General features: G+C 38.9%; 2 protein-coding genes across 2 annotated transcripts; both read left to right on the forward strand.

The window, feature by feature from the left end:
• The first annotated feature begins 429 nt into the window (after positions 1-429).
• Positions 430-8,883, forward strand: LOC107791986 (putative inactive receptor kinase At2g26730). Its single transcript, XM_075256048.1, has 2 exons — positions 430-1,981; positions 8,153-8,883. Exons 1-2 carry the CDS (start codon positions 703-705, stop codon positions 8,740-8,742), a joined length of 1,869 nt encoding a protein of 622 aa, XP_075112149.1. The 5' UTR covers positions 430-702; the 3' UTR covers positions 8,743-8,883.
• Positions 8,884-10,524: 1,641 nt separating this feature from the next.
• Positions 10,525-12,336, forward strand: LOC107795505 (RING-H2 finger protein ATL46-like). Its single transcript, XM_016618167.2, has 2 exons — positions 10,525-10,930; positions 11,258-12,336. Exon 2 carries the CDS (start codon positions 11,317-11,319, stop codon positions 12,274-12,276), a length of 960 nt encoding a protein of 319 aa, XP_016473653.2. The 5' UTR covers positions 10,525-10,930; positions 11,258-11,316; the 3' UTR covers positions 12,277-12,336.
• The last annotated feature ends 15,556 nt before the right edge of the window (positions 12,337-27,892 follow it).

Here is a 27,892-nt window from a genome sequence, read left to right on the forward strand (position 1 = left end):
GGACTCTTAATTAGCATTCATCGATTTGGTTCTCATTTTCTTTTACACTGATTTTCCCGGAGAGTAAGTTATTTGTTGCTTCCTCTTTGGAGCAATCATTAAGCATTCAATGAGATAGTGGGAAGAAGAGAAAAGCAAAATTTCCTGCAGATTTTAGCTGAGGGATGCACGTGTACATATTATACAGAAAAATAACAAGTAAAAATTCTTGTTTTTGTAGGTTTGTAGTGTTCTATGTATTCTTCCTTTTGATACAAGTGGTATATAGCAGGTGGGAAAAGTCATTGAAAATAACTTTGTTATCGTGAAGCGCTTTGGACCTTTTAGAATGTTAGTCGTAGTGATGCATAAGAAAAGGACCACTTGGATCATTCTTAATCTCTATAGTAATGCATCTACTCAGAAGCAAACTTACAAGGAGGAACCATGCAAATCTTTGATACTTTTGCCGGCCTTCAATATTTTAAATACTTCTTCTCCTTCTGTTGCCAATTTTCATTAGATCATCTGTTTTTTGTTATGATTGAGTCTGCACTATATTGACCACGTCTTTGCAGAATCAGCCAACTGGCCTGTTTAGCATTAGCTAGACCCTATTCATACTTTGTTAGCAAAATGCCAATTACCAATCATTTCATCATTACATACTGAAGAGGTCTAAGCTAAAAGAGATTTCAGCTTTTTTAGTCCCTTCCACCTGAAATGATTCCAGTTACAAAATGGGTAATCTTGAGCATATTCTTTCACATGTTATTAGTACTGTCAAATTCAGAAACTTTCGAAGTGAGACAAGCACTGGTCAAGTTCATGAACGAGATTTCTCTTGGAAATATCTCAAAAGATGTAAACTTTGGATGGAATTTATCATCTGATCCCTGTACAAACAATTGGGAGGGCATAGCTTGTGATACAGGAAATCAACATGTAAAACACATCGTTCTTGATCAGAAGAATCTCACTGGAATTCTTGATGCTGCTTCTGTCTGTGAGGCTACTTCCCTTGCTGTACTAAGCTTGAATGAGAACAAAATTATTGGACTTTTACCACAAGAAATATCCAACTGCAGGCGTCTCACACACTTGTATTTGCATGGAAATAAATTCTCAGGCAGTCTTCCAAGCTCTCTTTCGCGATTAAACAATTTGAAAAGGCTTGTTCTTTCAGACAATGCCTTCTCAGGGCAGCTACCTGATATGTCAAGAATCTCAGGGTTGCTAACTTTTTTGGCTGAAAGAAACCAGCTAACAGGGCAAATACCAAATTTCGATTTTTCCAATCTTGTAGATTTCAATGTCTCCTACAATAATTTAACTGGTCCAGTTCCTGATGTCAAGGACCATTTTGATTCCAACAGTTTTTTGGGTAATCCTGGATTATGTGGAGTGCCATTGTCAAACACATGTCCACCATCGCCATCGCCACCTCCTCCTCCAGTTTCTAAGAAGAAGAAAATCTCATTCCTTATCTATCTTGGCTATGCTATTCTTGGGTTGATTATCATATTTCTACTTGCATTAAAGCTTTTTAAGTGCATCAGGAAGAAAAAGAGCAAGAGTACTGCTCTAAAGGATCAGACCAAGAACAATAGCCCTGGTGAGTCAAAGGCTCCTGGAAACAGGTCAGAATATTCAATAACATCTCCAGAAAACTCAATGTTCTCAGCATCTTTTGAAATCCTTTCAAGTCCTATGGCTAACAAATTGAGATTCGAGGATTTGCTTCGAGCTCCTGCTGAACTGATTGGTAAAGGAAGACATGGAAGTGTTTACAAGGTCAAAGCTGATGGAGGAGTAACATTGGTAGTAAAGAGGATCAGAGGTTGGAATATTTCGAAAGATGATATCAAGAAGAGGATGCATGGAATACATAGAATGAAGCATCCTCATGTGTTGCCCCTTATTGCTTTCTACAGTTCCAAGCAAGAGAAGCTAATAGTTTACAAGTACCAACAGAATGGCAATCTCTTCAAGCATCTCCATTGTAAGTTTATCATTTGTAAACATAATTATTCTCCCTTCTAGTAAATCAATTTTCGCTTGGAGTCCAGGCCCTAGAAGAGTAATAGGCCACCCTACAAGACCTATGAAGAATTAAGGGAAGCCCGGTGCACTAAGCTCCAGCTATGCGTTGGGTCCGGGGAAGGCCGGACCACAAAGGTCTATTGTACGCATCCTTACCATGTATTTCTGCAAGAGGCTGTTTCCACGGCTTGAACCCGTGACCTCTTGGTCACATGACAGTAACTTTACCGGTTACGCCAAGACCTATGAAGAATTGATTACACTAAAGGAAAATATAAAAGAACTATAGGCCACTTTCCAGATTCAGGGTCCATCCAAGTCAAAATCTCAGGTGCTCTTTGGTTGATGAAGTAGGATAGAACTAATTATTTGTTTGGCTAGCATATGGACATGCTTTCATTGGAATTTAACTTCCTGAACCTAGTTCCCGAAATAATGTCAGCATATCAGAGTTTTTCTTCTATTAAAAATAATTGATTTTTTGGTAATAATAGCATTTTATTTACCAAATCAAAACAGTACAGCTCAACGGAAGAAAAGAAATCTGAACCATGGACATAAGCCCCATCATAAGTAGCACCTCAACTAACTATATCAGCAGTTAACTCCCCTATACAAAAACTAGACTCTCAGCAGTCAGCTCTCCTTCAAGTCCCACAGCTCTAAATGTGTCTATTCCTTCGACAACACAATTCATCTCTTTCCAGAGAGAGCAAAGACACACCCAGTCAGCGCCATTCTGTATAGTTCAGCTCTTGCATTCCTACTCTGGCATGTGTTACTGCCCATTTGATCTCATTCTGCCATGTCATTAACTGTATACTGTTGCGGAAGCCAAATGTATATAGTGTGAATAAGTCACAACTGCTATACCAAAAATTATGACAGCCACCAAATAATAAATAAGACAATAAAGCAATAATAAAGGGAACACCAGAATTTACGAGGTTCGGCTAATTTTGCCTACTCCTCGGACACAACCAATATTTTATTTCACTCCAAAAATACAAGTGAAATAATACTAAAGAGAGAAGATACAAATGCCTTAAACAGATGAGAAGGCAAATGAGAGGTGTGTATAAATCCTAAACATTAAGCCTTCTTTTATAGGGGAAAAATTTCCCACCAACTCCTTAACCCACCGATGTGGGATGGAAATTTGACATAATTCAACAAATCTCCACCTTGGCAAAATTCCACATCTTCAATTTTCTCTCGGTAACAAATTTTGGTTGTGTCTTCATCTTCAATCTTCAGTGTTCAACAATGTTGATCAAATCCAAACAATGTTGAAACTTGACTGCAGTCACCACCTTTGTCAGCATATCAGCAAGATTCTCCATAGTATGAATTTTCTTCACCGTGACTCCACCTTCTTCTATGATTTCTCGTACAAAATGATACCGAACATCAATGTGCTTCGTCCTTGCATGATAAACTTGGTTCTTCGCTAATTGAATAGCACTTTGACTATCACAAAAAATTGTGATACCTTTTTGTTCAACACCAAGCTCCTTTAGCAATCCTTGAAGCCAAATTGCCTCCTTCACAGCCTCTGTAATAGCCATATACTCTGCCTCTGTTGTAGACAAAGCAACTGTTGACTGCAAAGTAGACTTCCAACTAACTGGTGCCTTTGCAAAAGTAAACACATAACCAGTAGTTGATCTTCGTTTGTCCAGATCACCCGCAAAATCTGAGTCACAATATCCAACTACAGACTGATTGTCTTCTTGCTCAAAAACTAACCCGACATCTACAGTATTATGAATATACCGTAGAATCCACTTCACAGCTTGCCAATGCTCCTTTCCTAGATTGTGCATATATCTGCTAATAACTCCAACAACTTGTGAAATGTCAGGCCTTGTGCAAACCATTGCATACATCAAGCTACCAACAGCATTTGCGTATGGTACCTTTGACATATACTCTCGTTCAGCTTCATCCATTGGCGACATAGTAGTACTTAGCTTAAAATGGGGAGCAAGTGGAGTACTAACTGGCTTAGTCTTGTCATCTATGCCAAAACGTTGTAGTACTCTCTTCAAATATTCTTTCTGAGATAAACAGAGTTTCTTTGAACGTCTATCTCTAATTATCTCCATGCCAAGAATTTTCTTTGCCTCACCCAGATCCTTCATCTCGAACTCCTTCTTCAGTTGAATCTTCAACTTATCAATTTCTTCCGAATTCTTGGAAGCTATCAACATATCATCAACATATAGGAGAAGATATACAAAGGAACCATCTTTAAGCTTGTGCAAATACACACAATGATCGTATTTGCTTCTCTTGTACCCTTGCCGCAACATAAACTCGTCAAATCGCTTGTACCATTGTCTAGAAGATTGTTTCAATCCGTACAACGATTTTTCAAGTTTGCACACCATATTTTCTTTTCCAGCAACTTTGAATCCTTCTGGCTGAGTCATGTAGATTTCCTCCTCCAAGTTTCCATGTAAAAACGCAGTTTTTACATCCATCTGAACTAGTTCCAAATCCAATTGTGCTACCAAAGCCAACATAATTCTAATGGAGGAATGTTTTACAACTGGAGAAAACACTTCATTGTAATCAATTCCCTCCTTTTGAGCATATCCTTTGGCCACCAATCTTGCTTTGTAGCGAACATCTACTTGGTTAGGAAATCCTTCCTTCTTTGCAAATACCCATTTGCACCCAATTGCTTTCTTTCCCTTCGGGAGATTGGCCAATCTCCATGTATGATTCTGATGAAGGGACTGTATTTCATCATTCATGGCAATCCTCCGCTTATCTTCTTCTGAACTTTGGACAACATCTTTATAAGTGGTCGGAACATCATCAGCTACAATTGAGGTTGCACAAGCAACTGTCTCTATGAGACGAACAAGTTTCGTTATTGTTCTTTTTGGCCTGCTGGTTGCTATTGATTCAAGTTGTTGTTGAGGTTCCTGAGTTGGAATCTCCTCTACTGGCTCTCCTTCCAGAGGGTAATCTTCATTTGTTTCCTCCTCTGCTTCTTGTGTAGGAAAAATAAATTTTCCCTCAAACTCCACCTGCTTAGAAGCACCTTTATTTTGTTTGGTGTCTTCTGTTACCTTATTTACCATAGCAGATTCATCAAAGGTAACATCTCTGCTGAATATTACTTTCTTTGTCATAGGACACCATAAGCGATATCCTTTGACTCCAGAAGTAATTCCTATAAAAATAGCCTTCTTTGCCCTTGGATCCAATTTTGACTCTGTCACATGATAATATGCAGTTGAGCCAAACACGTGCAAAGAGTTATAATCTACAGCAGGTTTTCCATACCATTTTTCAAATGGTGTCTTGCCATCAATAGCAGCAGATGGTAGACGATTAATGATGTGACATGCATATGTAATTGCCTCAGCCCAAAATTCTTTGCCCAAGCCAGCATTGGACAACATACACCGTACCTTCTCCAGCAAGGTCCGGTTCATACGTTCTGCCACTCCATTTTGTTGTGGTGTATGTCTAACAGTGAAGTGTCGGACGATGCCATCATTTTCACAGACCTTATTGAAATGATCATTTTTGTATTCACCTCCATTGTCTGTGCGAATACACTTGATCCTCTTGCCTGTTTGATTCTCCACCATCGTCTTCCATTTGAGAAAAATTCCCAACACTTCATCTTTGCTCTTCATTGTATACACCCATACTCTTCGGGAAAAATCATCAACAAAGGTTACAAAATAGTGCTTCCAACCCAATGAAGGTGTTTTGGAAGGACCCCAAACATCAGAGTGTACATAATCCAAAATGCCTTTAGTATTATGGATCGCTGTACCAAATTTAACCCTTGTCTGTTTCCCTTTAACACAATGCTCACAAAACTCCAAGTTGCAAGCCTTTACTCCTTTTAACAATCCTTGATCTGATAGAGTTTTCAAGGATTTTCCTCCAGCATGTCCCAAGCGCATGTGCCATAGCTTGGTTGCTTCTGCCTCTTTATCGTCACTGGATGTCACTGTCGCTGTCCCAATAACTGTACTGCCACGATAGCAGTACATATTATTATTCTTCCGATTAGCCTTCATTACCACTAGTGCACCGGAGCATACTCTCATCACTCCATTTTCTGCAATGATTTTGAACCCTTTTGATTCCAGGGCTCCCACAGAGATGAGATTCTTCTTCAAATCCGGTACATATCGAACATCTGTTAATGTTCTGATCATTCTATCATGGTTCCTTAATCGTATTGAACCAATGCCATATGAGGTAAGAGGGCTGTTATCCGCTGTGTGGATGACTCCATATTCTCCTTCTTGAAATTCCACAAATCAGTCCCTGTTGGGACACATATGATGGCTACAAGCCGAGTCCATCAACCATATGTCTGATGATGTTGATGACTCTGTTGTAACTAATGAGAAGTCTGAATCATCACAATCAGCTACATTTGAATCCATAATGGCCTTTCCATTATTATATTTGGCCTTATTCTTCAACTTCGGACAGTCTTTCTTCCAGTGCCCTTTTTCTCGACAAAAGGCACATTCATTTTTGCTGGGTCTGGATCTTGACTTGGATCTTCCCTTCTTTGTCCTCGTTTGATTTTGAGGACGACCCCTTACAAACAGTGCTTCTCCTTCTCCGCCCTTCTGTTTTTCTCGCTTTCTTTGTTCATAGCTGTACAAAGCCGAACAAACTTCTCTGAGAGAAACTTCGTCATTTCCATGGAGTAGAGTAGTTTCAAGGTGCTCGTACTCATCAGGAAGTGACGCCAACAACATCAAGGCCAAGTCACCATCATCATAAGTTGTATCCATATTTTGCAAATCTGTAACCAACTTATTGAAACTGGTGATATGTTCATTCATCGTGGTACCAGGAACATAGGTGAAGTGAAACAATCTCTTCTTCATGTACAATTTATTTTGACTGTTTTTTTTTTCAAAAATTTATCCTCCAGTGCTTTCCATAATTTACTTGCAGAAGTTTCCTTTGTGTATGGATATTTCTGCTCTCTAGCAAGGTAGTATCGAATGGTACCGCAAGCAACACGGTTGAGAATCTTCCAATCTTCTTCTCCAATAACATCTGGTTTCTTTTCTTCAATGGCCAGATCTAGCCCTTGTTGAAAAAGGACATCTAGAACCTCGCCTTGCCACATCCTAAAATGCCCGGACCAGTCAAAAATTTCTACCGCAAATTTCGCATTTGACACAATTCTTGTCATAAGCGAAGATGCCAATGATGACGTATTGTTGAGACTTGATGTAGATTCTTCTTGTTTATTGTCTCCCATATTTGACACAAATATTATTTAATAGCTGACGACACAAATCAAGATTATTTCCTTTCTGATGTAGAAGATCAGACTAAGCTGCAACTACAGAGCATACTCAGACAGAACCTTGACTCAGTTACCAAGATAAATCTTTTTTGATGTGGAAGATCAGACTATGCTGCAACCACAGAGCATACTTAGACAATACCTTGGCTCTGATACCAATTGTTGCGGAAGCCAAATGTATATAGTGTGAATAAGTCACAACTACTATACCAAAAATTATGACAGCCACCAAATAATAAATAAGACAATAAAGCAATAATAAAGGGAACACCAGAATTTACGAGGTTCGGCTAATTTTGCCTACTCCTCGGACACAACCAATATTTTATTTCACTCCAAAAATACAAATGAAATAATACTAAAGAGAGAAGATACAAATGCCTTAAACAGATGAGAAGGCAAATAAGAGGTGTGTATAAATCCTAAACATTAAGCCTTCTTTTATAGGGGAAAAGTTTCCCACCAACTCCTTAACCCACCGATGTGGGATGGAAATTTGACATAATTCAACATATACAGACCCCTTGCCATTGTAGGAGCTTTGCCCAGACATATGAAGAAAAGAAAAGTCACATGCAAAAGATAAAATTAAAAATAAAATTATAAGTTATATACGTTATTAGTATCAGGTAATCGTAGGTTAGTTTACTATCTTTAACATCGTTAGTGCATAGAACTTAAACTCTTTACTAATTAGTACCTTATAACTGACCTGACTGTGTAAATATATTTTTTAAACTATCCTTGCGTATAACTTAATCTAGAAAAATAATGAGGTACTGAGTTTGTATATTACTTCATAACGGTTCATTTCAGCCTCTCAGGGCAGCCAAACATTCGACTGGGCGAGCAGACTAGGCATTGCGGCCAGTGTAGCAGAGGCCTTAGCTTACATGCATGAAGGCCTTCAGAATGATGATATTCCTCATGGAAACTTGAAATCCACCAATATTTTGCTGAACGAAGACATGGAAGCCTGTATCAGCGAGTATGGTCTAATGGTCAACAATCAAGACCAGTCATTTGTTGTTCAAAGCGATCATAGCATCAGAGAAGATGATTCGGTTGCAATTAGTGCACGTAACGCTTTCAAGATGGATGTTTATAGTTTTGGAGTGATTCTTCTTGAATTGCTCACAGGAAAGCCTGTTCAGGCTAGTGGAAATGATTTGGCTAGGTGGGTAAATTCAGTGGTTAGAGAGGAATGGACTGGGGAAGTTTTCGACAAGTCCCTTATTAGAGATGGTGCAAATGAAGAAAGAATGATCAATCTGTTGCAAGTTGCTCTCAAATGCATAAATCCATCACCAGATGCAAGGCCAAACATGAAGGAAGTTGCTTTAATCATCAATTCTATTAAGGAAGATGACGAGAAATCCTTGTCCATATTCAGCAGTGAGGTCTGATTAATATTCACATGAACTGGTATATTTTTAAGAACCAAGATTCTTTTGCTTTCTTGTGTTTATTGTGGAATTTTAGCATAGTGTCGTTTGCTTTAACTGTAATCAGAATGGTTTATGGACTTGCAGTACTATATTGGTTTACATTCTCCTCTTCTTTTGCCGTTTCCTTTAACTGTACACAAATATATGGCTAATCATAAAGGTTTTAGGTGTCTCTTTTAATAAGGATATGTGTTAGGTGTTTAATTTTCAAAGTATAGTCTCTTTTGCCTCAAGAGTCGTCAGGATAGACTATGGGCTTATATAATATCAAGGGTTTAAATACTTAATTTTAAAATTACAAAGGATTGATCCACAAGTGTCATATTATGAGGGTGTTTGAAGTAATTTAATTTTAAAAAAATCACGGTGACAGCTAATGACTAACTATCACTTCAATAAAACTGATTATTTTAGACTCAATTGTCAATGATAGTTTCTTAATCCAAAATGAAATTGGAGGTTGTTAACATCGAAAACTCTCTATCATTTGTTGTAGAATGCATTTTAAATGAAAGTTTATCAAATTCTAGAAGAACTTCAATTCATGGAGTTTATGTCTTTTCAAAGCTTTAATCTAGCTGGGATTGTAATTCTTTACTTGGTAATTAATAAAATTCTTCTGGTTAGCAAAAAATAATAGTAAATCTTTAACAGGTGTAGAGGTACAAGTTAGATTTATGCGTTAAATGTGAATCACTATACATGGAATCTAGCTAGATTGTGAGCAAATATTTCCACAACTACTCAGCTCATAAGTCACAGTATTTAGTGAACTGCCTCTTCTACTTCTAGATAACCTAATGACCCTTTAAAATATTTCCAGCAAAACTTAATTTTACCTAACTAGACCTTAAAATGGTTCTTGAACTATCATCCATCTTGACCAAGAAACATCACTAGATTTTCAATTGGGCAAGTGCGAAGAAATGAAGAAGCAGACAAGTTTTCCAACTACTTTTGTCGGTCGGGCTTTAAACATCACATAGATTAGTTAAAATCACTTGCCCCACATGATTAGTTAAATTCAACATCTTCAATGATTCTGTTACGTAACAAAGATGGCAAAGCGTGCGGGAACCACCCATAAATAGACACCTTACTGTATAATTTCTTGTCCATGCGCTTCTTTGTCATCATATACAGTTCCTAAGAGTCAACTCAGGTCAAGGATGATTATAGTAATCTATTGGGTCCACTCGATGCAAATCCAGATTAGTCGGTCAGGCCAGTTAATTTCGAATACAGATAATTAAAAAGAAAAGGAGAAGTTGAGTAAAAAATGGAGGAATCTTTACCAATTACCAACCTATCTTTTCTGACCTTTTTCTTTTTGGGATCCCTCTATCACGGGACCATCATTGAGAAGGGATGCCAAAATGCATAATTAAGGCCAAAGTTTATATGGTAAGTAGACCTACCAGGATGAGTAGAAAACTGCCTTGACAAGAAGGCAATGAAAGAAGAAAATAATGTGTATCACTTGAATAATACATGGACACAAGCAAAGTGGTGGACCAATTAATTATGCCATGTATTCTTTGTGGGCTGTCTAATATTTATCAAACTATAAGATGGAAAAAGCAATGTGAATTGGAGATTTCATAATCATTAATTGCAATGATTTGTACCATTTGACTACCCTAGTTGTTAATTTAGAAAGCTAGTTTTTGTTCAAGGCTGCGTGATGAATGCAATTTCCAATAGTATAAAATAAAAGTAGTAGAAACATTAATTAGTTCCTTAAAAACCCAAAGAAAGTGACAGAAATGAACCAAGTATTATGTATTGTTTCAATTAAGCCACAGACGACAATGCTGTCCAGGGAATAAGATAATTGCATCCACAAATACACAAAAAGGACAGCAGTGACAAAGACACATGTGGCAATCCTTGAAAAAGTCAGTTTATGTCATAAACTGAATTTATAATCTGGGAAGCATTGTCATCAGGCCTTGTCTTTAGTAACTTCACCTTTCCCTTTTTCTTGTTCTGTTTTGCCCACATCTAAGCACAGTGTTGACAAGCAACTTATCAATAGGGAGCAAATCACTTATTTTGGTCATATTTCTATGGCCATATCTTTTACCTATCAAATCCAGCATACATAAGTCCATCCATATACTGTATTTTTCTCTCCAGGGTAGAGGTAGGTCAACTGCTACTTCTAGATTTTTATTCCTTCTGATAATCTTTGTATGCTGCCTCTATTTTTGTGTAATTCTGGACATTTCTTGTCTATTTCATACTCTCTTTACCTCAAGTCTTTCATAAGCCATCAGTGAAAGATCAGTCTTCATTTTATATATTCTTCTATTCAAATAAAGCAAGTTTCTTGGAAGGTGCTTAGCTTATTAAAGATTTGTTTTACCCCACATCTTTCTGAAAATGGCATGCCAGTAGTAATATAATGATTTATTTTGAAAACTTTTTAAGCTTTTTGTGCTCTAATTCCTCTCCACTTTTCACTAACCAGAGTTAGAAGTCAGGATTCTGAAAGATTTACTAGCAAATTTTGACAACAAATTGTTATCCATGAGCAGAATCAGCCCAATTCTCCTGTTGGTAATAGTAGTTGTTGCTGTTTTATTTTTTGTCTTTGGTCTTCTTCATCTTCTGATTAGGTATTGTTTAAAGATGCCTTCTTTTTCATCACTTTCTCATTCCAATAGAATCCCAGAATCAAGTAGTTCTCAGGCTCTACAAAGGCAGCTTCAACAGCTCTTTCGGCAACATGATTCTGGTTTAGACCAATCTATCATTGATACTCTGCCTGTGTTTTTGTATAAGGATATTATGGGGTTGAAGGAGCCATTTGATTGTGCTGTTTGTTTATGTGAATTTTCAGAACATGACAAACTCAGATTGCTCCCTTTGTGTAGTCATGCTTTTCACATCCATTGTATAGACACATGGCTCTTATCAAACTCAACTTGTCCTTTATGTAGAGGTGTAATTACTTCAGGAATTTCTATGGGAAACTCCTTGTTTAGCTCTAATTATGAGTCAAGAGAACATTGGAATTTCCATTTGGAAGATGGAATTAGACAGAGTCACAAGCCAGGAGTACTCATGCAAGAAAATGTTGGAGAAATGAGAGTTTTCTCAGTTAGATTAGGTAAGTACAAAAATGTAAATGAAGGGAGTGAAAATTATGAAGACAAAAGTCAAGGGGAAATTAGCAGCAGCAATTTGAATGCAAGGAGATGTTTCTCAATGGGTTCATTTCAATATGTGGTTGGTGATTCAGAATTGCAGATAGCTTTGCCCAATGTGAAGATTCTCAAAGCTAAGTGTGAGAACAACAATTTTGGGGCTACTACAGTAACAGAAGGAAAAAAGATCAGTGCTAGGACTAAAGGAGAGAGCTTCTCTGTTTCAAAGATTTGGCTTTGGTCTAAGAAAGGCAATTCCTCAAGTTCTTCAGAAACAAATGTTGGTGGACTATCTCTTAATCTTGATATTCCCATTACAAACAGAACTCAGTTTGTGTAACCATATAGTGCAAAAAAATTATTGGTTTAACATAGAGTTGAGATACAAATCAACGCCTACATACTCTTCTATTCCTTTTTTTTAAATTTGTTTTATTGGATTAACTTATACTACTACAATTGTAGCTACAGATATGGGACATAATGCCCCGCCTCGCAAAACATAGAAGGAGATACAAAAATTCTCCAACTTGACAGGATTTAACTGGCTATACAAGGTCCAACTCGCTTGAACCTTCTACAAAAATATAGCTACATTCCTTGGAATCCCTGCCACTACTACTATTTACAAAAAAAAATTCTTCCTCTGTACTATGTTTGTCCTCTTCTATTCCTTTTTATATTTATTTTATTTTTGGATTAACTTATACAAATGTAGCTAGAGATATGTACTTAGGAATTAAATTGATGATGCATTAATTTCCAACGTTTTCGTGGAAAGCTATATGCATGTGTGTTCTAATTTCTACCATATATGTGAAGATGGTGGGACATATGTTAGCGGAAACGTAAAAGAAAGAACACAAGATTTAACGTGGTTCGGATCAAAATAATCCTACGTCCACCAGAGAACAATTGCCCTTTTAATATTAACAAAGGAAGGGGAGATTTCCCAATTACACTTAAGAGAATTTCTCTCTTAACTCTCTACTCACTACAATGTATTGTATTATTTTGGGATGATTTCTACAAGTGAAGGAGTGCATCTATTTATAGAGGTAAAAACCTCCTCTTGATGTCATTGCTGACATCAAACTACCTCCTCTTGATGTCATGGGTGACATCAAAGGAGGAAGCTTCCTCCTAGCATCCACACCAACTCTTTCCACCAACTCTTCCAATTGGCATGCCATTGTTGACTAAACATAAACCAACATTTTCAGCATGCCATTGTTAACTAAACATAAACCAACATTTTCAATCTCCACCTTGGTTTGCGTTTCGAGCGTGTGAACAACTCTGGCCAAAATTTCTAAGCTTACTGGGCAACCCCGTTGTAAGAAACAAGAAGAATCAAACCATTGTTGAACATACCACCTCCACCTAGCAACTGTTCTCTTCGGAGTTGCATCAGTTGATGCACACCCCCGCCAAGTCCTTGCAGTGTGCAAACTTAGCGAGCGGGACTATCTTGGTCAACATGTCTGCAGCATTATCGTCTGTGATAACCTTCACGACCTTGATAGTTCCCTCATCAATAATATCTCGAATAAAATGAAATCTGACATCAATGTGTTTAGTGCGCTCATGAAATCTCTGATTTTTCATTAGATGAATAGCACTCTGACTATCACATCTAAGAGTTGATTCCAGCTGAACCAAACTAAATTCCGCTACTAAACTTTTCAACCAGATAGCTTCTTTTACCGCCTCCGCTGTTGCCATGTATTCTGCTTCTGTCGTAGACAAAGCGACAATCGACTGCAAAGTCGACTTCCAACTGACGGCACTGCCAACGAGGGTAAAGATGTATCCAGTTGTGGACCTTCTTCTGTCAAGATCTCCTGCATAGTCAGAATCCACATAACCGAGAATTGAAATACCTGTACCACTTTTTCGAAAGGTAAGACCAACACCAGAAGCTCCTTTGAGATATCTCAATATCCACTTGACAACTTCCCAATGCCTCTTTCCTGGGTTGGACATGTATCTACTTACCACACTTACAGATTGAGCAATATCTGGACGTGTGCATACCATAGCATACATAATACTACCAACTGCACTGGCATAAGGAATCTTTGACATATGCTCCACCTCATCCTCGGACTGAGGCATTTGTGACTCTGAAAGTTTAAAATGAGGAGCTAATGGTGTACTTACAGGCTTGCACGTTTGCATATTGAATCTTTCGAGAACCCTTTCAATATACCTCTTCTGAGAAAGATGTACAACATCGTCTTCTCTTGAAATCTCCATACCAAGGATTTTCTTTGCAGCTCCTAAATCCTTCATGTCAAATTCCTTACTCAATAGTTTCTTCAAAGCATTTATCTCTGTAATGTTGTTAGCAGCAATAAGCATATCATCAACATACAACAGTAAATAAATCATTGAGTTACCAGACATCTTCTTGTGATACACACAACTATCAAATGCACTCCTTGAGAATTCATGTGTAGTCATGAATGCATCAAACCTCTTGTACCACTGTCTAGGGGATTGCTTCAAACCATACAAAGACTTCTTTAGTTGGCATACGTGATCTTCTTTTCCCTCAGCTAGGAAACCTTCAGGTTGATCCATATAGATTGTCTCTTCTAGATCACCGTGTAAGAAAGCAGTTTTGACATCAAGCTGTTGAAGCTCCAAGTCAAATTGTGCAACCAATGCTAGTAGCACGCGAATTGAGCTATGCTTCACGACTGGAGAGAAAATCTCATTGTAGTCAATTCCCTCCTTTTGGCTGAAACCTTTTGCAACCAATCTCGCCTTGAACCTAGCATCTTCCACTTCAGGAATTCCCTCTTTCTTTCGGTAGACCCACTTGCATCCAACTGCCCTCTTCCCCTTTTGTCTTTTCACTAAGACCCATGTCTGATTCTTGTGAAGAGACTCCATCTCTTCAGTCATGGCTAACCGCCATTGTGCGGCATCCTTGCAAGAAGTTGCTTCAATATACGAGGAGGGCTCCAGATCTTTAATCTCTTCTTGTGCAGCTACGAACGCATATGCAATCAAGTTTGCTTGATTTATAAGGCGTTCCGGTTCTCGTGTCTGCCTCTTCTCCCTCCCCTTCGCAATTGTGTATGGTTCATTGATAACAAGTTCTTCAACGCCTACATCTTCTTACTCATCTTTAACCTGAGTCTCTTGATCCTTTTCCTTGGCAAGCTCCACCGGAAGCTCCACCTGCTCGTTGTTCTTGTTTCCTGAAAACTCCACGGAAACTTTACGGGGATCAAGTATAGAGGATTCATCGAAGGTGACATCTCTACTAACTATAAATTTGAGTAAAGACAAACACCAAAGTTTGTACCCTTTTACTCCATCCACATACCCTACGAATATGGCCTTCTTAGCCCTTGGTTCAAGCTTTCCTTCATTAACGTGATAATAAGCTGGACACCCAAATACTCGTAAGTATGAATAGTTAGAGGGTTCACCTGACCATACCTCATTCGGAGTCTTAAAGTCAATTGCCGATGCTGGAGATCGATTGACAATATGAGCAGCAGTGTGAACTGCTTCAGCCCAAAATACTTTGGACATTTTGGCTTGTAGGAGCATACAACGAGCCTTTTCAAGAAGAGTTCTGTTCATTCTCTCGGCAACTCCATTCTGCTGTGGGGTATGCCTGACAGTCCTATGTCTTGAGATCCCATGAACCTTGCAGAATTCATTAAACTCTTCATTGCAAAATTCCAAGCCATTGTCTGTGCGAAGATACTTGATTTTCCGCTCCATTTGATTTTCAACCAAAATCTTCCACTCTTTACATGCTTCAAAAGCATCACTTTTTGCCTTCAAAAAATACACCCAAACCTTTCGTGAGAAATCATCAATAAAAATGAGAAGATACCTCTTTCCGCCCTTCGATGGAAGTTTAGAAGGACCCCATAAATCTGAATGGATGTAGTCTAGCACTCCTCTTGTCTTGTGTTTGCCAGTGCTGAAGCTGACCTTCTTCTGCTTCCCTAGAACGCAGTGCTCACAGAAGTCAAGCGTGCTGATCTTCTCGCCTTCCAAAAGTTTACGATTGCTCAACATCTCCAGTCCACGTGTGCTCATATGACCCAGTCTCATGTGCCATAGTCTTGCCTTGTCATCATTAGATAACTGCACTGTAGATGCATTTGCAGAGCCAACAATGGTGCTTCCGGCCAATGTGTAAAGGCCGTTCTCCAGCTTGCCTTTCAGCATGACTAAAGAACCTTTAGTCACCTTCATAGTTCCTGCTTCGCTCATGTACCTGTAGCCTTGTTCATCCAGAGTACCCAAGGAGATCAAATTCTTCTTCAGATCAGGAACATGACGGACTTGTGTAATAGTCCTCACGATTCCATCATGGCAGCGAACCCGAACTGAGCCAATGCCAACTATTGCACAAGTTGCATTATTGCCCATTACTACGGTTCCTCCACTTTTCTCGTAGCTGCTAAACCAGTCTTTTCGGAACGTCATATGCAGAGTACAAGCAGAGTCTAACACCCATTTGTTTTCATAACTACTATTATTATTACACGATGTTGTTAGTACATAATCATTATCAAAATTATGTACCTGTTCAACTGTAGATGCACTCGCCTTTTCCTTGGACTTTGACATTGGGCAATCTCGTTCAAAGTGCCCCTTCTTGCCACAACCCCAACACTCTGTATTCTTCTTGTTCACACGAGACTTTGATCTGTGCTTTGATTTGGTCTTTCCCTGTTGGCTAGTCTGGCCTCTTACAAAGAGGCCACTTGCCTGGTCATCTCTATCTCCTTCAATGTGCCTCCGCACATCACTAGAGTTAAGTGCCTGCCGCACTTGCTCAAGCTTGATAGGCTCCTTGCTATACATCATTGAATTCTCAATATCACGATATCCTGAAGTCAATGAAAATAGCAAAGCACATGCAAGCGTCTCCTCCTCCCTTTTAATTCCTGCAATCTGTAAGTCCATGACAAGTTTATTAAACGCATCTAAATGATCTTGTAACGAAGTACCTGACCCCATCTTAAATGTGTGAAGACGCCGTTGTAACAACATTCTTGTTGTCACTGATCGGTCTTGGTATAGCCCTTCTAGCTTTTCCCACAACTGTTTGGCCGTCTCTTCGGTACCCGTACTCACTTCACAAAGCACGTTAGGTGCAAGGGATAGTTGGATTGCACTCAATGCATCCCCTTCAATCTTCTCCTTGTCGGGAGCTGATATATCCGTAGGATACTTTCCGTCAATAGCATGGATTGAACCTTCCCTCCGCAGTAACGCCATCATCTGGATCTTCCAGATATTGAAGTTGTTGCGTCCATTGAATCTATCAATTTCAAACTTCATGGAACTCATATTTGCTTGTTCTTTCTCCTTGGATCGTTAAAGAATCTTGTCGCTCTGATACCAATTGTTAGCGGAAACGTAAAAGAAAGAACACAAGATTTAACGTGGTTCGGATCAAAATAATCCTACGTCCACCAGAGAACAATTGCCCTTTTAATATTAACAAAGGAAGGGGAGATTTCCCAATTACACTTAAGAGAATTTCTCTCTTAACTCTCTACTCACTACAATGTATTGTATTAGTTTGGGATGATTTCTACAAGTGAAGGAGTGCATCTATTTATAGAGGTAAAGACCTCCTCTTGATGTCATTGCTGACATCAAACTACCTCCTCTTGATGTCATGAGTGACATCAAAGGAGGAAGCTTCCTCCTAGCATCCACACCAACTCTTTCCACCAACTCTTCCAATTGGCATGCCATTGTTGACTAAACATAAACCAACATTTTCAGCATGCCATTGTTAACTAAACATAAACCAACATTTTCAACATATATTATTACTTGACATAGCAGTTTCTAGGATACTAGTTTCTAGGTACTTGTATTGCACGTATATTCCTTGTCAATTGATTTAAATTTTGTATAACAATGATAATTTTACTTGCATGTAGACCTATTAAATTTACTTAGATATTTGTTGATTTCGCTCTATATTTCTAAATAATTTTCTAATTATGGAATGTCATGCTGCAAAGCTTTTTTTTCTTCTTCTTTTTATCCACAAATAATTAAGTTCCGAAGCAATTTAGGAAAAGAAAAAGAGGCCTAATGAATCAAGAAATAGTCATATACTGGTGGTGGTTAGTGAATCAAGTTTTATTTTGTTTGACTAATTTTACCGAGATTCTGTTACCTTCTTTTGTAGTTCAACTTTTATGCATGACATAATTGAAAGTTAAAGAGTTTGGATGTGAAGTTGTCTTACAATTACGAAGATACCTGAATGCATGATCCTAGACGGATTAATCACAAATTTGGTTTGCTTCGGAATACATACTCATTATGATTCAAAGCTCTTCTCTAATGTCTCATAAATCTTTGGTATCCATGCATATTAACCTTCAAATAAACTTGTATTTTGGGGCTTTATATCTCTATGACTATCTTAGTATATATGGGTCGAGTGAAGACCGTTTAAAGCAAATAAGAGATGTGTCATGATTATCTGAATAATTTTAATATCTCGTGTCCAAACACTTTGACAAGTCCCAAATATCTCCAAAAATCAGTGTTTGTCCCTAGTTATTTACCGAGTCAATAACAAAGTTATTATAATTAGAGAAAGCTAAAGGAGATCATAAAAGAGGTCATCCAATGAGATCTTACATTAAAGGTAATGATAGAGAATTTTTTCTTGAAGAAATATGCATCATCAGCCATTGTTTATTAGATCAAGTATCACGAATTAGGATAAAGATAGTACAATACTAACCCAGTTGTTTCTCCATTACGCACATAACACAAATAAGGAGTCTATTATCCAATAATGACGAAAATATTCCTCCAATCTGTATGCAAAATTCTTCAATTTTCACTTATCAAATAGGTTAAAGAAAAGGTAAAATTAAAGATCCATATATATAAATGTCACGACCCAAAATTCACTAAGGGTCGTGATGGCGCCGGACGCCGCTGTCAGGCAAGCCAACCAAATTACTTAATTAAATTCTCATTTTAATAATTTTGAAAACTATGATTTTTCCTTCGCATTTACTAGTAAAAGGTAATCATTTCAAATTAAATATGATGTTAAGAGGTTAATACAAGGTACCCAATAATCATCACAGAACCCGGTGTCACAAGTGCATGAGCATGTACTAGGAAGTGCAATAAAATACAGTAACTGTTCGGAATACAAAGTGGACATAAATAAAAATACAGTACAATACTCCGAAGGAGACTCTGCTGGCTGCGAGTCATCTCGATAAATACAGCTCACATAAGTCTCCGTATCAACCATGCCGCTATGCCACTGTCGCCCCCCTTTTTCCCTCTTCACATCGGAAAATCGGGTTTATGACATTTTGGGTATGGGACAACTCATTCCTTTTGGGAATCGGGGTTGCATTTGAAAAGTCGCCACCTAATGATTTAAGGTGCATTAGGACACCTATAGGGTTCATTTCTAAGTTTGTTTGATAATTAGAGATAAGATAAGGGCTTGAGATTATCCTAAGGGGAAAGTGTTAGGCACCCCTCAGGATCTACTAGTGTGGTTCCAGGCAAGACAGTTTTGTGAATTTTGTACAATTAGCAAATAGACAAGTATAGGCTCAAATAGTAGGAGATTTAGGTTTGAACACATAAGGGTTTGAAAATGACTATTAAACGATGAATTTTGAAAAGGAGTTATAGTTTAAACATACTTGAGAATGTAAAAAGGAGGGATGGGGGTCCTAGGTTTGTTTATAATATGGATCACATCAATGCAATACCCGGTATGACACTCCTCAGAAGAGGGGATACACGTGGTATTAGCGCACCGTGTCACACCTCCTTTTTCCTACACCCCGAAAAGGGGTATAAGGGAGTTTTTTCCAACTTAAAGTGACAATCGAAATGAGATCATTTTTATTAAAAATTCAGAGTCGCCACTTGGGATAATTTATGGTGTCCCAAGTCACCGGTTCAAAACCCAAATCGAGGAAAAGATTGACTCTGTATTACAGTCCGCGAACCAGAAATCCGGGTAAGAAATTCTGTTAACCCGGGAGAAGGTGTTAGGCATTCCCGAGTTCCGTGGTTCTAGCACGGTCGCTCAACTGCTTTAATTGGCGTAGTTATCTGATTTGAAACATGTTTTAACCTATGGTATAATTTTAACTTTAAACCGCTTTTAATTATTTTAAGGAAGATTTCAACGTCGTCCAAAATATGTCTTTGGACCGCGCCACATGAAATGCACCCGCAGTCCGAAACACATTTTATTCAACGTTGTTGAGATTTGGAGTTGGGTCACATGAAATGCACACCCGAGTTTAGGAAAGTAATATTATTAAAATAATGCGCCTAAAGCAACTACATGTTTTTAACTTTGCGAGGGCCGTGAAAAATTCGCTAAACGGCACACCTTGAATGCTAAGGATTTGAAAGAAATAATTAAGTGAGGGCCATGCATTTTTAGATTTTACTTGGCACAACACACCTCAATTCTAATTTTCAAGGGAAATCGAAACTAACTTTGGAGGGCCATAAGCTATTTATGTTACCCAATATAGCACACCTCTAATCTAATTTTAAAAGTTAATTAATTAAATAAAGAAAAATTGTGGAACTTCTACTTATTTTATGAAATTGTTAAACTAAGTTTTGGTAACCAATGTTGGCATTGAACAACCCACATCTGAGGGTGAAACAAAGAATTTGGGCCAGCACAATAAATAATGGGAGGGCCGGTCAACAATAGCCCAAAACAAATCCAAGTTTCATCTGGTACGTGCTCTCAGATTTGGTGCCGGGAAAGCGATATAAACTAGAATAACACTTAGCCCAAAACTTGGCTAGGTTGCCCCGCCTGGGCCCGTGATAGACCCAATAGAGGTCCTCCTTGATACTATTTATTTTAACACACACATACAACCTGGACGGGACAATATTTGCCAAAACTAACCTCACTACACATGCATCTAACGTTCAATTGTTATTAAGCCATTACAGGAATTCCGACTTAGCATGTTAACGTGAAGCAAGAGAATAGGCCAATTCCAATAGTATGCTATTGTCTTTCAAAATAACTTACTAATTATCCCACATTCTTATACAATTGTCATCATCGAATCTAGAGCATGCCATAGTAACAACCAGACTTACAAACTTCTTTTGAATTGCAACCTAAAAATGATGTGATTTATTCAACTAGCATAAGACTATACCCACACCTCTCAATATGTTTAACAGTCAAAAATCCCGTCCCAAACAGCAACCCAATATATGACACTAAGGGACTAGACTATAGCTTGCTAACAGAGTAATAAATTATCCATACTTAGACATTAGCCTTTGCAGTTATGCAAACAAAACTGAGTTTCATAAATACAAAAATTGCAGAACCTAATCATTCATAAAGGATCACTGCTACATATATCTAAAGCTAAATTCTAACTTGCATGAATGAGATAAAAATAGAACAAAAACAGAATTGCTATTCAAAATCTGGAATTCAAGCCATGTATTCACATAATATTTGCTAGTGAGGCAACTGATGATCCAAATCCTCAAGTACACGGTTCAATGGCTAAGGGCCTGTTCAATATACATACCTGGAAATGAAAAGAAATAAGAAATGAGGGATCAGCAGTAGTAATAGCAGGAGTCAGCACCAGCAGAGCCAATTGCAAACCAGAATATGATATGCAACAGTCCAAAAAAAAAAAAACAGTTTCAATCGAACAGTAACCCAACAACTTCAAACCAAACTTCTGCAAACCCAAGTTCAATCCACTTTTAACCCCCAAATGATTCAGAAATTACTTCAGAAGTTGAAAACCTCAAAGATTATAGAAGAAAATTCAATGGAACAGTAATTTTTGGTGTTTCTAGCCGTTTGTGATTTTTATTCAATCTGATCTCTATCCTTTTTTGAATGCTAAGTTAAAGAGCCTTTATAGGCAAGGCATTTAGGGCAGCTTCAATGAATTCACAATTGCACTTCAAACCTTCAAAATTTTTCGTTTTTGCTTAGGTGTCCTTAAGGTAAAATATAGAAATTCAGAATAACCCCAACCCCAGCTTCCTAGAAGCTTCCCTAGTTAGTTACACCTAGATTCCTTAAGCCAATTACCTAGACTACCCCTTTAAAACCTTATATTACCCCTGAGCCCAATGGGTCAAGTTGACCCGTTAAAGAAACCAAAAGTGGGTTCAATTCTGACCAAATGACCCAAATCATACCCCCATTGGGGTGAGGTCTGCAATGGCTTTAAATCTCAAACATAGATAGACTGAATCAAATCAGTCAAAGAGCAAATACTTGAAAAATTCCGAGATATAAGCATGTACCAATCAACTGATTACCCAAATGAGCAAGAAATTAATCAAGTTATCCAAATAGCCCTAATTAAATTAACTAGGTGACTAATTGGAATAATAGCCATGCCATTTAATCAAACGAAACCAAACAAATCAAGCAGGACCGGAGAACAGTCTTGGAAGCAGAAATAACAAAAAAAAAAAGAAAAACCAGCGAAAACTAAACAGACAGATCCCAAACTCGGCCGAAAATTTGGTTAAATTTCAAATAGGGAAAAGAAAAAGAAAGAAGAGGGACAAAAAGTGAGAATGAAACCAGAAATAGACCCAAAAAATGAAATAGAACTCACCGGCTAAACTCGAACTAGAGACCTGACACTCCAACTTCATCCCCAAATACGGTTAGTCACTTGTTCTTTGTCAAGAACAAGTGAACAACACTATTTCGTGACAAAACCGGCTCTAAAAACTCATGAGGGTTGGAGCAATCATCCTGCATGCCCAGGTTTGGATTTGGCTCTTAGAACTCGGATTTTGAATTTAAGATTCGAGGAGTTTAAGGAGGGTTTGAGGGAAATAAATTGTGGATTTAGTATGAGGGGGTCTTGATGGTTCCGTGGTGTGAATTTGGGATGGATTAGGACCGATGTCGCCACCAGAGGGGAGGGGGATTTCAGGGCGGTGCTAGGGTTTGGGAGTATAATTCTGAGAGAGGGGTGTGAGAGAGACGGGTTTGGGGGGGGGAGGGGGTTTCCGACATTTAAATACTAAAGTAGAATTAGTTCCGGACCGTTTGATCAACGGTCCAGATTGAAGTGCGAACAGTAGTGCGATAACCCAGCAATGCAAAAGGCAGCTTCTCATGCCATTGCCTGGAGCCTTCCACCATTTTCAGAAGTATCTTCTTTATATTCTTGTTGGCCGCCTCAACTGCTCCGTTTGCCTTGTGGCGGTAAGGTGTGGAATTGCGATGCGTAATCTTAAATTGCTGAGATACCTCTTTCATCAGATGACTATTGAGATTAGCCCCATTGTCTGTAATGATCACCTTTCGTATCCCAAATCGATAAATGATATTTCAGTGCACAAAATCAACTACCGCTTTCTTGGTTACGGACTTGAACGTTTTAGCCTTTACCCACTTGGTGAAATAGTCAATGGCCACCAGAATGAACCTGTGCCCATTTGATGTTGATGGCTCAATTGGCCCAATGACATCCATGCCCCACGCAACAAAAGGCCATGGTATAGACATTGTGTGCAGTTCATATGGTAGAGAATGAATCAAATCTCTATGCACTTGGCACTGATGACACTTGCACACAAAATTGATACAATCTCGCTCTATAGTGAGCCAATAATAACCTGCTTGGAGGATCTTCTTTGCCAATACGTATCCGCTCATATGCGGTCCACAGACTCCGTAATGTACTTCGGTCATGATAGCTGTGGCCTGTCTAGCATCTATGCATCTCAACAATCCAAGATCCGGAGTCCTTTTGTATAAAACCCCTCCGCTGAAGAAAAATCTGCTCGCTAACCACCGAATTATTCTCTTTTGATCGCCTGTGGCTTGTCCTGGATACACCCCCATCCTGATATATTCCTTGATATCATGAAACCAAGGCTCTCCATCAAGTTCTTCTTCTACCACATTACAATAAGCATGCTGATCATGAACCTGAATATGCAACGGGTCAACATAAACCTTATCCGGATGATGTAATATTGACACCAAGGTAGCCAAAGCATCAACAACTTCGTTATGGATCCTTGGAATGTGCATGAACTCTACTGTTCAAAACCGTTGATAAAGATCATGCAAACATTGCCGGTACGGTATGAGTTTTAGATCTCGTGTTTCCCATTCCCCTTGAATCTGATGCCCCAGAAGGTCCGAGTCCCCCAAGACCAAAACTTCCTGGACACCCATGTCTGCAGCTAACCTCAAACCCAAAATGCATGCCTCGTATTCAACCATGTTATTAGTACAGTAGAAACGAAGCTGAGCCGTAACAAGGTAGTGATGTCCTATTTTAGAAATCAATACATCTCCTATCCCAACGCCTTTCATGTTAGCAGCTCCATCAAAGAAAAGTTTCCAACCTGTCTCTCCAACTTGTTCCAACTTATCAATATGCGTCACCTCTTCATCAGGGAAGTATGTCTTTAAAGGCTCATATTCTTCATCCACTGGGTTCTCAGCCAAATGATCGGCCAAAATGCCAGGGCTTTTATCGCGGTCCTGGTCACATAGACGATGTCAAATTCTGTGAGCAAGATCTGCCACTTTGCGAGCCTCCCTGTGGGCATAGGCTTCTGAAAGATATACTTTAATGGATCCAAATGAGAGATGAGGTAAGTAGTGTAAGATGACAAATAGTGCTTTAACTTCTGTGCTACCCACGTTAGGGCGCAACATGTCCTCTCAAGGTGAGTGTACTTAACCTCGTAAGATATGAACTTCTTGCTGAGATAATAGATGGCCTGCTCTTTCCTGCCGGTGATGTCATGCTGACCCAACACACAACCAAACAAATTGTCCAAAACCGTCAAATACAGAATCAAAGGTCTCCCTAGTTCTGGTGGCACCAACATGGGTGGGTTTGACAAATACCCTTTTATCTTATCAAATGCTTCTTGACACTCATCTGTCCACTTAACCGCATCATATTTCTTTAACAGTTTGAAGATAGGCTCACAAGTTATCGTAAGCTGAGCAATAAACCTGCTGATGTAATTCAACCTCCCTAATAAACTCATCACCTCAGTCTTATTCCTTGGAGGTAGCAATCCTTGGATAGCTTTAATCTTTGACGGGTACAATTAAATACCTCGGTGGCTGACTATGAATCCTAACAATTTTCCGGATGGCGCACCGAATGCGCATTTTGTAGGATTGAGCTTAAGATTGTACCTGCAAAGCCTTTGGAAGAATTTTCTCAAATCTCTGACGTGGTCAGACTGCTTTCTAGACTTTATGATTACATCATCCACATAAACCTCGATCTCCTTGTGTATCATGTCGTGAAATATGGTTGTCATTGCCCTCATGTAAGTTGCCCCAACATTTTTCAACTCGAAAGGCATGACCCTGTAGCAGTATGTTAGCCTTTGGAAGAATTTTCTCAAATCTCTTATGTGATCATACTGCTTTCTAGACTTTATGATTATATCATCCACATAAACCTTGATCTCCTTGTGTATCATGTCGTGAAATATGGTTGTCATTTCCCTCATGTAAGTTGCCCCAACATTTTTCAACCCGAAAGGCATGACCCTACATCAGTATGTTCCCCATGGTGTGATGAATGTTGTCTTCTCTGCATCTTCCTCATCTATTAAGATCTGATGATAACCCGCATAACAGTCCACAAAAGACCCAAGCTCGATCTCCTTGTGTATCATGTTGTGAAATATGGTTGTCATTGCCCTCATGTAAGTTGCCCCAGCATTTTTCAACCCGAAAGGCATGACCCTGTAGCAGTATATTCCCCATGGTGTGATGAATGCCGTCTTCTCCGCATCTTCCTCATCCATTAAGATCTGATGATAACCCGTATAACAGTCTACAAAAAACCCAAGCTCATGTTTGGTGCAATTGTCAATCAGAATGTGGATATTTGGCAGTGGGAAGTTGTCCTTGGGACTCACTTTGTTGAGATCACGGTAATCAACACACACCATGGTCTTTCCATCCTTCTTTGGCACAGGTACTACATTGGCTAACCAAGTGGGATACCGAGTGACCCGAATGACTTTTGCATCAAACTGCTTAGTGACCTCTTCTTTGATCTTCACACTCATATCAATCTTGAATTTCCTCAGCTTCTGCTTGACAAGAGGGAATGCCGGGTCAGTGGGAAATTTGTGAACCACCAAGTCAGTGCTTAAACCCGGTATGTAGTCATATGACCATGCAAAGACGTCTTTGTACTCAAGTAATGCTTTAATTATCTCTTCCCTGAGTTGAGGCTCAAGATGGACACTTATTTTAGTTTCTCTGATATTATCTGGGTCCCCTAAATTGATTGCTTCTGTATCACTCAGGTTAGGCTTGGGTTTTTCTTCAAAATGACTTAGTTCTTTACTAATCTCTTCAAAAGCCTCAACCTCGTCGTATTCTGATTCATCATCACATTCTATTTCTTGAATTACTATTTTAGAATTAGATTGGCTTTTAAGACTGGGCCGAAGATTCCTCATGCATGTCATGTTATTGAAACCAACATAAAAAGTGCTGTACAAAGAAGAAAAGAAAACAAAAATAAAACTGTCAGGAATGAGGAAAAGGGAAATTGCATTTCATTGAAATTGAAAGATAACAAGGTTTATACATCCAAACGGACGTAACATAGAATCTGAATTACAACCCTGGAATAATCCAGATAAACTAAAAGAAAATCAAAGCAAACTACCAAAACCCCTTCCTAGTGGGGAGAGCAGTAGCTTCCCAATTGTTAATCTTTGCACTGGGCCCAACAAATTGCACATCCGCCTTGCTAGAATCCTTTACAGCTGCCACCATGTTCACCTTATCAAATAATTTCTCAAACCTTTCAAGCAACTCCTTATCAGGACCAACCACAGAACTGGGAACTATTGTTGCTGGGCGTTTCTTATTGCCGGACCTGACAAATGATCTGGAGAGACGTGGGATGGGCTTTGGGAGGACCCATGCTCTCTGTTTCAACCTTTTGGCTCTTTTTATGTCCGCAACTGTGGGCTTGAACCTCAAACCAAATGTATCCAAGTTTTTGGGGAGAGACACCGGCTGTACGATACCTTGCAGAGATGCACCCAAACCCTTGCCTGGTACAAAACCATTTTCAACATTCAACGGCTACCATGACTACTGAAGCAGCTACCCTCGGCGTTAGAACGCACTTCCTTTCTAGAATTTTCTCTACCGATACCATGTCAAAAACCTGATAAACCCATGGCCCCTTGTCGTCTTCAAACTCTATGAACGGAACAATGGCATCGCTGTGGGCACACAAATTATCCTCGCCGTGCGCAACAATTTCCTGTCTATCCCATTCGAACTTGACCATTTGATGCAGAGTAGACGGGACCACTTTTGCAGCATGAATCCAGGGTTGACCTAACAATAGATTGTAAGAAACAGCCACATCGAGCACCTGAAACTCCATGGTAAATTCAACTGTCCCTATTGTAAGCTCAAGCACTATATCCCCGACTAAATCTTTCCCCCCACCGTCGAATCCCTGAACGCAGATACTATTCTTGTGAATTCTTTCATCATCCACCTTCAATTTGTTCAGAGTGGAGAGAGGACAAATGTTCGCACTGGAACCATTGTTAACCAATACTCGGGTAACCACGGAATCTTCGCATTTCACCGTGAGATAGAGGGCTCTATTGTTCAGTACCCTCCACGGGCAACTCATCATCAGAAAAAGTGACTCTGTTTACCTCAAATATCTTGTTAGATATCTTTTCCAAGTAGTTTACTGAGATTTTGTCAGGAACATGGGCCTCATTCAGGATCTTCATCAAAGCCCGACGGTGCTCGTCTGAATGGATCAATAATGACAATAGTGAAATCTGAGCTGGTGTCTTCCTCAATTGCTCCACAATGGATTAGTCATACACTTTCATCTTTCTCAAGAATTCCTCTGCTTCTTCCTCGGTCACAG

Source organism: Nicotiana tabacum, chromosome 6 (assembly GCF_000715075.1).
Source record: "Nicotiana tabacum cultivar K326 chromosome 6, ASM71507v2, whole genome shotgun sequence".
NCBI classification, from domain to species: Eukaryota; Viridiplantae; Streptophyta; class Magnoliopsida; order Solanales; family Solanaceae; genus Nicotiana; species Nicotiana tabacum.